At 36.3% G+C, this 14,180-nt stretch overlaps 1 protein-coding gene across 1 annotated transcript; it reads right to left on the reverse strand.

The window, feature by feature from the left end:
• Positions 1-12,534: 12,534 nt before the first annotated feature.
• Positions 12,535-13,803, reverse strand: LOC133296125 (uncharacterized). The gene has a single exon (XM_061495073.1). It carries the CDS (start codon positions 13,801-13,803, stop codon positions 12,535-12,537), a length of 1,269 nt encoding a protein of 422 aa, XP_061351057.1.
• Between the last annotated feature and the right edge of the window lie 377 nt (positions 13,804-14,180).

Here is a 14,180-nt window from a genome sequence, read left to right on the forward strand (position 1 = left end):
CGGGAAAAAGGACGGCTGCAAAAGTTCTTATGAGTGGATTCTATTGGCCCACTTTATATAAAGATGCCAGAAAATTCGTGGAATCTTGTGATCGTTGCCAAAGAACGGGGAACATATCAAAAAGACATGAAATGCCACTAAACAACATCATGGAAGTTGAAATCTTCGACGTTTGGGGCATTGACTTCATGGGACCCTTCCCCACTTCATACGGGAATAAATATATATTGGTGGCGGTGGATTACGTCTCTAAATGGGTGGAAGTGGTTGCTTTGCCTACCAATGATTCTAGAGTTGTGATCAACTTCATCAAGAAAAACATCTTTGTGAGGTATGGAGTACCAAGAGCAATGATCAGTGACAGAGGCACACATTTCTGCAACAGACAAGTTGAATATGTGCTCGCAAAATACAGTGTCAGACACCGCATTGCCACACCATATCATCCACAAACCAGTGGGCAAGTGGAAATATCAAACCGGGAACTAAAGCGTATCCTTGAGAAAACAGTAGGAAGCTCCCGGAAAGATTGGGCCCGCAAGTTAGATGATGCATTATGGGTATACCGGACTGCGTTCAAGACACCAATAGGAATGTCACCGTTTCAAATGTTGTTCGGGAAGGCTTGTCACTTACCGGTGGAGATGGAACACAAGGCTTTGTGGGCTGTCAAGTTCTTAAATTTTGACACAAAGGCGGCAAGCGAAAAGAGACTGTTACAACTGGATGAGTTAGACGAATTCAGATTGTCCGCTTATGAAAGTGCAAGCCTCTACAAAGAGAAAACCAAGAAGTGGCATGACAGAAAAATATTGGGCAAAGACTTCAAGGTTGGACAACAAGTTCTGTTGTACAATTCCCGATTGAGACTGTTTCCGGGAAAGCTCAAGTCTAGATGGTCAGGACCATTTTTAGTGAAAGAAATCCGTCCATATGGTACAGTGGAAATTAGTCCACTGGATTCTGACCGAAGCTTCAAGGTGAATGGGCAGCGATTGAAGCCATACCTCGGAGGAGAAATTGACAGAGGAACGGCTACCGTTGCTCTTGCAGAAACGTAAAGGAGGTACGTCAAGCTCGTGACGTAAAACAAGCGCTTATGGGAGGCAACCCAGTATTTATACTTTCAGTATTTTAAATTGACTAGTTTAGTTTCAATTCCAATTGTTAGTTAGGTATGTTTAAAATTTAGTTCTTAGTCATAGAAAAAAATAAAAATATTGAGGTGGATGATCAATTTTTGTTAAGATGAATGTGCAGGTCTATGTGGGAATGAAGCATACACAGGTACGCAAGTCTCATTTAATTAATCGTTGTGTATGATATATGCATAAGGGTGCAGTTGAGGTAAGGAAGAGATAGAGGAAAGAAGAAAAATATTCTAAGTATAGAAGGCTTAAGCCTCATAAAACATAAATTCCTCTCGGCCTTAGCGCGCTTAAGCGCAAGATAGGAAGCTTAAGCGCGCTAATTGAAGAAAAGAGGCCATTTGGTTCTGCCTCTCCGCGCTTAAGCGCAGGAGAAGAGGCTTAAGCGCGCTCCACGATTAGAAAGAACCCATTCATAGCTCGCGCTTAAGCCCCCAAGGGGAAGCTTAAGCGCGCTATACAGGCCATTTGCCACTGCCTCTCCGCGCTTAAGCGCGAGAGGAGGAGGCTTAAGCGCGCTCCTCGAGCCTGAAAATCCAATCCCAGGGCGCGCTTAAGCCCTTAAATGGAGGCTCAAGCGCGCTAATTGAAGAAAAACACCATTTGCTTCGGCCTCTCCGCGCTTAAGCGCGAGATAAGGAGGCTTAAGCGCGGAACCCAGAGAAAAGAGGCCAATCACTTCTGCCTCTCCGCGCTTAAGCGCGGAAAGAGAGAGCTTTAGAGCGGCCCAATCCACCCAAAGCCTAACTCGGGGAGGGCGCTTAAGCGCGACCCTATCAGCCCAATTATTAAAAGCCCAAACCTTTCTTCCCCCCCCCTCACACTTACACTCCCGCACAAGAACGCCCCCCAATTTCTTCAAAAACTCTGCTAACCCCCAACCACACCATATTTCACCAGGACACCACTAAGTCTGGTCACCACCGCGGTTGTTCGCCGGAATAATCATTGGTCTTCTTTAACTCTAGTCACCATCTTCACAAGTTCTTTCTAAAATCTTGCAGCAAACAAGGTACCTACCGAACCCATATTTTTGCATGTGTTTCTTAGTAATACCATTGTGAATGGGGATTGTTGCCGAATAATGTGTGCAATGCATGCCCTAGAGGGATAATATTAGGTCGGAGAAATTAGCTTCCTGGTTAAGGGTTCTTGAATTAAAAGGGTAACCCTAATCAACTTGAACGATTACTCTTGAATAAAATCTATTCTTATTGTTTCCTGAGTTGACGATTTAGAATTGCATTTAATTAATATGATAATCCACCAAACCACTGCATCCATAAAAACAAACCAAAGAAGATGTAGGCATAGTGTTTGATGAAATGCTCGAATGAAAATATACTTGGAAACTGAATTGGAAGCCATTGCATGTAAGGTGTTTGAGGAATTGCACAAAGGGAATTAGGAAAACTGTGTAATCTTTTGTCATTTTGTTCTTATTGCTGTATTGTTGCATTTTGGGTATAGTTCTGTAAAACATTGCATCATGGTAAACTTTCCTAATGTATGCCTGCGTAGCGTTTGATATAATGCTTGAAGAAAATAGTTTGAAGCATGTATAATTAGTTAGGGGATTAGATTGAGAACCTCAATGTCATATGCATAAGTAACCAACCTGGTTCAACTATCATGGTACTAAGATACACATAGCTAACCTTCTATTCCCAATCACTTATTGAAAACAAAAGGATACATCAGTGACTTGTTTTGAATGTTATGATTTTAATGGGCTGACTGGCGTAATGCATGCATGTGTGATTCTAAATATCCTAAATAGGGTTTGCAAAATTCTTATGCAGTACTTCAAGTCCACATAATTGCTTACTATTTCCAGTTTGCATATTCTGTTTTTACAATTAGAAATTCTTATTATATGCTAAGTTCGGGAATATATGCACTCCTTTAGAATAACATGGAATAGATACAGCATGAACCTAATGCATTATGAGAACACTCTGAGATGAGATGTTACACTCAAGGTACATGAATTAGGGAATACTGTACTGAATTACATGCATGTATTCTGCAGTATGATATCTATTAATTCATAACTGTTCTGATATTAATCTGGGAATTGCTTTGTGGAATTGCTTTCTGAAATACATACTGATTTGGAAACCTTTCTATTTTTCAGGAATGGCACCCAAAGATAAAATTTTTGGAAAGAGGGCAAGGAAAACCAAGGCCACAGGGGCTGCATCTAGCTCCACCCCCTCCGAATTTTGACTCACATAGGTTCACAACAGCTGAGCATGAAGAAAGATACAAAATTGTGGCAGCCAAACCTATCATTCGAGAAAGGAAAATGGTGCTGAATGACGGAGAGCACCCAGATTTCTACAACAACTTAATCCGCAGGAGGTGGAACTCTTACGCAATATCACTGACAGATAGCTCCGACACAATTTGCAAGGAGTTTTACGCAAATGCCTACAATTTTGAGAAAGGGGCAAGGCAGATATACAAGAGTTATGTCAGGGGCAAGAGCATATTCTATGATGCAGATGCATTACAGGAACATTTGAAGACAGCCCATCATCATAGAACAGCACTGTGTAATTACAGAAGGCTACTCAGTAGGCTTGAGTATGGGCCTGTCAGAGGCAATGATCATGATACCTGGAATCTAGTGGAAGAGGCAAGACCTATTCTGCAAACCATTGCACTTCCAGAGCAAAATTGGGAGCTAACTGCAGATAGCCGCCGTCCCAAGCTGTTAAAGATAAGACAGCTGAATGCAGTAGCTAAGATATGGTTCCAGTTTATCATCAACAACATCCTCCCTACCACTCATACTTCTGAAGTTCAGGTCAGCAAAGCAGCTCTCATTTACACCATTATGACTGGTGGTACAGTGGACCTTCCTTGGCTGTTGGCAGATGGTATTTATGATTTTGCCCATCATAAATCTCATAAAGCTGCTCTTGCACACAGCTCCCTTATTCAGACCTTGTGCCAAAAAGCGGGAGTAGAGATACCCACCGAACACAAGCCGGTGGAAGTGTGCCCCCTATTCATGCTGCTTTCATTAACTACACCATGGGTATCCCTCCAGCACCTCCAGCACAGCATGTTCAGCAGGGAAGACAACCAGATCTCCCTGCTATATGGGAAGCGATGCAATCACTGCAACGCCAGCAGGGATCTATGCAGAGGAGAGCTCGGTACTCTCAGAGCAGGCAGATGGCCTTTCAGGATTATATGAGTGCACAAATAGTGGAGTTATTCCGCTAGAGAGAGATTCCGGCATTACCCTTCGAGTATCCAGCATATGTTGGATCTGATGAGGAGGCCCCAGGCACGACCACTGCTGCTGACACTGAGACGGCTGCTGCTGAGAGTGATGCAGTCCACATAGATGATGCCACTGCTGCTGAGGCCATAGTTAGAGATGACCAGGAGGATGCAGGAGATGAGGACACACCCACCACTGATATGGAGGAGGACTGATCCTCATATCAGTTTATCTGTTTTCAGACTTTTAATTTTCTTATTTTGCTGTTTTTACTATTAGTCTAGTGCATGTTGATATGGATGTATATTGAGCCTGACCTGACATGACTGATATTTTTTGGATATATGACATGCTGACGTAGTTTCTTTATCTGTGACATGTGTGCAGAGTACAGTATCATTTTTTTCTGATATCTTGCTTAGGATTCTTTTTAGATTTAAATTTATTGCTGAGGACAGCAAGATTTAAATCTGGGAATGGGTACCCACGCAATTTATCAGACCATAAACTTCACATGGTCGGAAGGAGAAACTCATGATTACACGGAGTACACAGAAATATCCAATTTACAAATGCAGTTTTTCAGGGGAGTTTCTTAATATTATTTTCATATTATAGTTCATTATTTTTTACATTATTTAGTATTAGTTTATTTTAGAATTATTTTGATTACATATTAGTTTATTTTAAGGTCTTCATATATATTAGTTAGTTTACTATTTAAGTTTTTCTTTTTAAATTAGTTTTAAGACCCATTCCATCCTTAGTCAATAAATAATTAGTGGATCTTAAGAGATTTTCCATTGTGCTTGATATGGATGCATAATGAATAATTACATGAAATTGGTTGATAGTTGATATCAAGAGTATAATGATGTAAATAAATTTTATTTTCGTACATAAATGAGCGTCAGTCAAGCATGCTTCATAGTTCACTGGAATAAGAGAAGAATAACTAGAGTAATCAAAGAGAGAGTGAAAAAATAAGTCTCACATCCTTAGCCGTAAGCTTTTGAGCCTAAACAGAATTTTTTGTGTGGTGTGAACTTTACTGTTGAATCACTCTAGAACTTGTTTTGTTTCTCTTTGAAATGGTCTGTAGTATACAATTGTTGAAATGATAGAGGCAGTTCTTTTTAAAAGCTAGATAGCCAAATAGCCACCCTGAAGGTTTATTCTTAGATTAAGCCCTTTTGAGCCCAGGCCTGTTTGTTCATTGACAGTACATTATGAATAGCCATTCCATACACATCCTTGCCTGAACTGATTAATTTTCAAAATTAAATGAGGAACTGGATAGGATTGAAACAAAAAGAGGAAATCAAACTCTAAGTGTATGGGAGGAAAAGGTGAAAAGAGGGAAATTGCCACAAGGTGGTGGAAAAAGGAAATGAAAAGAAAAAGGTTGAACTGTTTATCTGTACAAAAACAGAAAAAGAAAAACAAAAGGAAGAAGGAAAAGAAATAAAAGACTTATATTATATGAATAAGTGGAAGAAGAAAAGAGGAGGAAAATAAGAGAAATTTGTTTACTATATGTTGAACAGTTAAACTAGTTCCTCTTTGAAGTTGAATTTTAATCAGTTATCTTAAGCCACTTACCCAGATGATTCCTTTCCTTTTACCTAAGCCACGTTACAACCTTAACAAAGACCTCTTGATTGACTTTGTATACTAGTAAGACTGTGGAGAGTGAGAATATAAACAAGCTTATGGTAGTGTTAATTTAGTGAAGTAAGAGTGAAACACATACCCTTAAACACTGAATGTGAGTGAATAAATAAAAATCCAGTGAGAGGGTGTTGTGGAAATTAAATTGTACTACTCTTTCTTTTGAGAACGCATGTTATGATTTTATGACTGGTGAATTATGACTGTTTGCTTGAAATTGATGTGTCATTGATTTTTAATAAGTCTGAATACTTTGATATCTCATTATAGATCAGTTTTCTGCCTGTTATTCATCAAGCATGACTAGCCGTCTCCAAACTTTCCCATAGTTTTATTCTAATTAATTGCTGAGGACAACAATGTTCAAATCTGGGGATTGTTTGATAAACCTTTAGTTTATCTTATTTTATAGACTAAATTAATATAAAATATCAAGTTAAATAAGTCAAAAACTAGGGTTTAATATAATAATCATGAACATTATCTGAATTTTTGTTTAATGGAATCATCTTTGCTATTTTTTAGGGATTTGTTGACAAAAGGAGTCAAAGATGAAGATTGGATAAATAGATATCACAACTAGAAAAGATGAGATCAAGAGATGATAGAAGAAGATCAAAAACAATAAGATTGAAGATCTTATCAAGTTGTTAGAAGTGGGAGCTTAAGCCCCCATTCAGAAGCTTAAGCTCCCTAAAAACGCAAATAGCTACTGCCTCTGGGCGCTTAAGCCCCCAACTCAGGGCTTAAACGCGCCACAAGAAGAAAAAGTTGTCGCGAGGAGCGCGCTTAAGCGCCCTTCAGAGCGCTTCAGCGCGAGTCAGAAATCACTGTCCTAGGGCGCTTAAGCGCGCTACAATAGGCTTAAGCGCCCCGACAGATCCAACTTAGGCCCATTCGAGTTTTCTACTAGGATACAAACTCTTGGCCAATAAAAGGGCCATTGGGGACCAGAAATACATAACTTTTACATTGCTAAACAACTCTTGGGTGCTCGGAGGCTGAAGGAACGCGTAGGAACATCAGATTCATGTTCGTGAGGGGCAGAGACAGATCAACGTCAAGTGTTCACTAGAGATATTGAAGATCCACCAATCACCTATGGAGTTTGGGGGAGCTTTTCTATTTTCTTTTGTTCTTGATTTTGCTATTTTCGGCTAGTTCTTTAAGTAGTTAGGGTTAGATGGATTTTAGTCGATTTATTATGCTTTGAACAATTCGTACGTTAATTTTCCTTTTTATCATGAATGAAGTTATCTGTTTTTAATGCTTTATATAGGCTTGAATCTTATATAATGATCATCGGTAAATGCATGACAATAGGATGTTGGTGTGTGATCCATATCTGATAACTTCATCGTAAACGCTATGATTCTAGGGATAGACATAGAATTTGCGTAACCTTAAGATTCTTGAACTTAATGCTTGCATTCTTGGGGAATAACCGGGGAACTAGGGTTCTTCCAAGTTTGTAAAGGTTTTAGGGTAACAAGGGATTGAGCTCTAATAACACGCGAAAGAATTGGTTAGATTGATATTAAGGACGGTTAACGTAAAGAAGGACTTCGAATCATAATAAGGAGATTAAAGGAAATCGAACCCCTAACTACGTTTTTATTTTATTAGTTAAATCACATCTTTAATTTCTTGTCTTTAATTCTTGCAAGTAATTAGCTTAATATTTAATATTTTAATTTTGCAATTCAAATCCTGTTTCCAAATACACTTTCGATTGTCCAACTAAGTTTGCGATAGTGAATTAGTGCTTGAACTGTAATCCTCGTGGGAACGATCTCTTACTTAATCATATATTACTTGTACGATCGGTGCACTTGCCGTGAGTAGCAACAATTGGTTTACCAGTTTTCGGGTCGACGCGGCCGGGTCGGTCCGGGTTTAATAACACTAGTATTAAGAGTTAAATTGAGCAAGTAATGAATTTAAATTCGGTAAAAACACATGAAAATTGTGATTTAATTGTTGATTCAATTTAAGGAATATTTTCATGAAATTATTGTGTTTTATAGAAAATTTTCTGATTAAAGAATACGAAGTTTAGAGAGCCAAAGAGAGTTACAGACAAATGATTCCATTTCTTTTAGTTGGCGCTAAAAGTGTTAAAATACACTAAAGTTGGCGCTAATAGCGCCAATAAAGCCTAGTCTTCGATTGTGGCACTTAAAGCATGATGGCGCTAAAAATGCTAGTCTCAAATCCAAAAATTGTTGTTCTTTGTTTGATGCGCTAAAAGCGTCCATCCCTCACACATGGTGGTGCCAAATGCCCCAAGTTCCAGCAAATTCAGTGCCCTCTCACAACATAGCGCTTTTAGTTTGCGCGCCACTCTTGCCACTTCCTCAAGTTTGATTTGTTTTGAATTTAATCACAGGAAGATCTAATTGAAGATTCAAATTGGAGACTTTAAAGGATAGTTCTGTTCAAATATAAAATGGAGGATTTTAAGGAAATACGAGGAAGCTGATTAGGATTTGATTGGAAAAATTAAAGGAAACTTTCCTTGATTTAAAAGAAAAGGAGGAACCCTCGAATTCATTCATTCTTGCGCGGGAGAAAGCACAAGACGGGAGAAGCATTTAGAGACCAGAGATTGTGAAGACGATGACTGAAGGGAGATCGAAGCAATAGTGGAGATAACCCAACATTCCTCATCTAGGAATTTATTTTAGTTTTCTTTTCTTTTAGGGGGCGTTTGGTACATCAATTTTATTTGGATTCCAGGGAAAACAACATTGGGAATGGGAAAAAGCCATGTTTGGCACCGAAAAAGTGTCAAGTTTTCTGGGTAAAATATTTTCTGATTTTTTGTTTTTATGTGGCAAATCCTGTACGATCAGCAACCCTGGTTGTCCATGGATAGTGTGGAATTGGTTGTTGCCCGGGGAAGTAAAAAATGAAGCACGAAAAATTGGACCAAAATATCCTTCTTGATTGTACGATCTGTGAATAAATGGTTAAGAGAGGATTGACCTCATAGCTGGTGGAGTGTACCATGTATGAACAAATGGAGTTTGTGAGTTGTGGTTCTGCGATTGCTCCCTCCGTTCTCTATGCTCGTAACTGACAACGAAGGAACAGTACAGAAATAAAGGGAGAGGTTGAGAGAGGTTGCTATCAAAGAAGGTTATCTTTTATTTATTCTATTTTCTGATGAATCTTCTGTTTTACTTCAGTTACATATTTTTAGTTCACTTCCTCTCCAAAATTGTTGTTGTGCGCGCAGGAAGGTTGCACAGACAAGAACCACACTCTCCCACAGCACCGATGATAATCATTCATGGAGGAAGTACGAACAAAGGGTAAAGGTGGGACCCACATTCCCACTAATATTTCATAATCAACCAAACACAAACTCAGTAAAATTAACTTAATTTTTCCGAGAAAATATGAGTCTACCAAACAACTTTTTATTAACATTCCAGTAAAATATATTGCTCACTACACTCCAGTAATAATTATTTCCTGGATATAAAAAAAATTCTCTCGTACCAAACGCCCCCCAGTATTTTGTTTAAATCAGATATGTCTAACTAATTTTTTTATTAGTTAGGGTTATGGATCCGATGATAACTTTGATTTGATTTAAATTGTTTTTCAACAATATCTTTCTCAATTGAAATGTGTTTATCCTGAATTATTTGTTCAATTTCTTGTATGACTTGATCAACCATATAGAAATAAAGAGGGTTGAGTTCTAAGTGAAACACTTGGGATCTTAATCTGGACTAAGATAAATATCAATTTTTGCATGTTTTAGACATAGATATGCAAGAATGACAAACTTGTGAGATTCATTGTGGATAAGACTTATTCTAAAAGGAATTTCTAAAAAATTAGAATTATAATTAGGTTAAGGGGTAAATAACTAAGACATTACGAATTTAACCAATTATTATTTATATAATGAATCGTTTGATAACAAGTGAATTAAAATTTTATTGAATTAATTTAATTCATTTAAGGGGATGAGAGGTGAAGTAAACTTTAACTGTATCTTTGTTCTTAATCTCAAGTTCATCTTTAAATCAATTAAATATTGGTTACCTGTTCAAACCAATTTTGAATTGTCCAACTTAGATAAAAACGGTGAATTATTGCTTGAATTTAGTTCTCATAGGAACGACACTTACTCATCATTTTATTACTTGAAAACGATCGGTATACTTGTCATGTTCGTAACACTTGCATTATGCTGATTTTTGTACAAATCGTATATAAGATGATGTCTAATTTAAACACACACATTCATATTAGATAAATAAAAAATTTCTGAGAAGAATTAAAAGGGTGATATGTTTTATTTTGTTTTTGCATTAAAGCAGTAAACAAAAAAACTGACATACGTTTACTAAAAAAAAAAAAAAAAAAACTGACATACAATCACCTCCGCGTGATGCACATTTTAATATTTTATTATTCATGGTATGTTTCATTGGTGGAGTACCCGTAACGCCCCTTCCCTGTATGTAATAGCGGACTTAGAATTTTTTTTTTAATGTCTGCATACTTAAAATAAAAGAATAAAAGAAAAAAAATTTAAAGAAATTTTAAATATATAAAATACAAAAGAATATAAAAAAACATTAACTTAATATAGAAAAAGTAATCAAGAGTCAACTAAACTGTTACAATAGAACATTTTGGGTCCTCAACAAAAACTACGGGCCTCAATTTAATCTTTTAGGGAAAAAAATTTACTCTGATCACTCAAAATTCAAAAATAGACCCAGATAATTAAAATCATGGTCCTCAAAAATTCAAAAAGATCCATATTAATCCCTCAAAAGAACTACCGTGGGTCTATTTTGGAATTTAAAGTGATCATGAGTTGACTTTTTTTTAAGAGATAAAATTGAGTCATGTAATTTTTTTTTATAACCCAAAATATGTTTTATTTTATTTTTTTTCCAAAAGAATTTGTGTGTGCACTTGCACACACTTGCAAGTACACAGGTCCGCTTCTGCCTATATATAATGACATGATGCATCGATATTGACACAGGACACGACATAACATGTCGATACGTTAATTTTAAAAAATGTCATATTCCGACACGTTGGGACACGTTTTGATATTACATAATATTTTTAATATATATAATATAATTTATATTTAATATATATAACAGCCCATAATAAGTCATATAACTAATCAAATATTCAAATTTTATAATATAAATATAAATATAAATAATTTTTCGTACCTTATTAATTTTCTTGTCAAATTTCATAACAGAGAAAAATTGATTTATAAATTATTTTTCATGTTTAATTAATAAAATAAAATTTAGTTATAAAAAAAATGTGTCGGATGCGTGTCAAAGCGTTGATCGCGTGTCGAAAACAGTTGACTGCGTGTCAAAAAAACGTGTCGAAGTATTCAATGCATGTCCCAAAATATTTATCGCATGTGGAATGTGTGTCAAAAAGTGTCAAAGCATGTCAGTGTACGACACATATTTTTTGAAAAAATCAACGTGTTCGTGCATGTGAGATAATGACAATAGTGAGTTTTGGTCTTTTCATTCATGGTTCAGTTTTGAACTGATTGGCCTCTTTATTATTGACATTCCAATATCATTACCTTCTATGAAGTCCTTTTTTTGTTTTTAGTAATTATAGGATTTACTCATTGCATTTATTCGTGGGAGGCTTGAGTTTTGAGAAATAAGTCATGGATTTATTGTAATAAGTGGCGGACTCAGAAAATTTTGTTTATGTCCGCACATTTAGTAACGGGGGTTCAAGGGCAAGGCCCAGAAATTTTTTTTTGTAAAGAAAGTTTAAATCAATGCTTTATTACAAGGTTATGAACCCGCTCATATTCTAGTTGCTTCCATAACAAGCTGCAGGCAATAGTTTGACCAATCATTCCCCCTCTAAATATTACCAATCCTCCAAAATAAATATGAGAATAAACTCCAGTATATTCATCCATCATCATTCTATTTATAATGGCGAATAAAAAAGTCAACATTACATGTACAGAAGGCAAGCAAAATCACAGTAAATGCTCTTGTATCTAGAGATTAACTTATTTGAGAATGTCACACTTGCAATCAATCCTCTCTTTTTAAGCCAGAATATAGCACCAAAGCTGAAAGTAAACCCCAATAAAAAAAAGGTCACACAGAAAGTAGGACAAGACTCATTATAACTCACATTAAGAAACAAAGAAAAAACCTATAAGCTAAAAAATACCTTCTTGAGAAAAATATTCCTTCAATACATGCAAAAGCAACAAGTCTCTCCGCAAATGAAGTGGAACTGTAGCCCATGCATTACAAGAAGTATTAGAAAACAATATCTATGTTACATTTAGAGGATATAAAAGTCATTCCCTAATTAAACCCGACTACTGAGTCAAAGATATGAAGCAAAAAAGTTAAAGCAACACAATAAAAAATACCAAATAACAGCAAAAATAATAGAAGCTAATACCACGTTGGCAGTAGAAGATTACAAAAGCATTCTTCGATTTTTCATTCTTTGAAAATATTGCATTATATCTTCATCATCAATGTTATCAAATATATCACGTTCAACATAAGTTAGCATGCATGCGTTAAACCAATAATCACTTATCCGATTGCGCAACTTATCCTTAACAAAAGTCATTACAGAAAAAACTCGCTCAACACTAGCAGTTGCTACCGGTAGAACGAGTGCCAGCTTTATCATCAAATAAACCAATGGATAAACAATATCCTTTCTCTTCTCAACCATCTTCAAAGCAAGGTCAGAAATTCTTTTCAAATTGACAAAATCAGAATTAGCTCTTAAAACAACAATAAAATTACCGAGACTTGAATAAAGAAAAGGAATATCTGCAAGCTCATTAAACTCCAAAGGATAAAATCTAGCAAACTCAATCAATTTTTCTTTGTTAAAACTAGCAAATGAATCACGAGGATCAAGACAACTCAAAGGCTCAAGCATCTTGGTATTGACATTATCAAATCGATCACTCAACTCTTGAACCTGAGTATCTATCACTCTATTAAATAACTCCACTTTAAAGTAGTGCAAGAATGTGAATGATTCCAATCTCCGTCTTGATCTCCCTTTAGGATAATAAACATCCTCCGTATTTGGAATGTCAATATCATATTTATTTGCAAAAATGTTCGTTTCTTGAAGCAATTCATCAAAACCATTATCTCTCACCTCTTGTAAATGAGACTCGACAACCTTCACTAAACCAATTGCATTTGAAAGGTCTTGATCTTTTCTTTGTAGTGCTTGTGACAACTCATAAGAAATCCCTAAGATAAGTTGCATAAGATGCAACAAGAATGCAAACTCATAATCAGTTCTTGCAGCATCATTCCTAGGCTCGTCTTCAATAATTTTCATCAAGGAAATTATTGGAGAAAATAATGAGATAATACTTGTAATTGTACCAAAATGGGAACCCCAACGAGTGTCTCCAGGTCGCTTTAAGGTTGTCTCTTGATTTAAACCTTTTCCAGTTGGTATTTCACCGCGAGCAATTCTTTCAACTATATGCTCATATTGATTCATTTGAAGAATTTCCTTCCGCTTGCATGAACCCCCCACAACGGTAACCATCTTTTGAAGCATGTCAAAAAATCCTTGAATCTTTTTGTGATGTTTTGCAACCTTCACAAGTGCCAATTGTAACTGATGAGCAAAACAATGAATGTATAATGCAGATTTATTGTCTGCCAAAATCAAACTCTTAAGCCCTTTGAATTCAACCCTCATATTACTAGCACCATCGTAGCCTTGACCGCAACATTTAGACAAACTTAAACCAAGTTTAGAAAACAACCCATCAATCGCTGTTTTTAGTGATTTTGCAGTAGAACTCTCCTTGATGAATTCATGTAGTCAATATGTTTTAATTCAATTAATGACCTTAACTGAGAACTCTCCTTGATATAATAATTATGGGGTATGAAAACTGAAAAATTGTTAGCCTTCCAGGAAGAGAACTTTCCTTGATATATATTGCAATGACAAAAATTGCATTATGGATTCAAAATTATTTATAGAAACAGTTGTTTATATCACGGTAGATGAAGAGCTTGAGGAGATGTACCTCAAAAAGAGAAACTTAGGTAGATTCTTCCCATGGTTAT

This window comes from Gastrolobium bilobum, unplaced genomic scaffold (assembly GCF_033153095.1).
Source record: "Gastrolobium bilobum isolate Gb01-03AN ecotype WA unplaced genomic scaffold, APGP_CSIRO_Gbil_v1 utg13107, whole genome shotgun sequence".
NCBI classification, from domain to species: Eukaryota; Viridiplantae; Streptophyta; class Magnoliopsida; order Fabales; family Fabaceae; genus Gastrolobium; species Gastrolobium bilobum.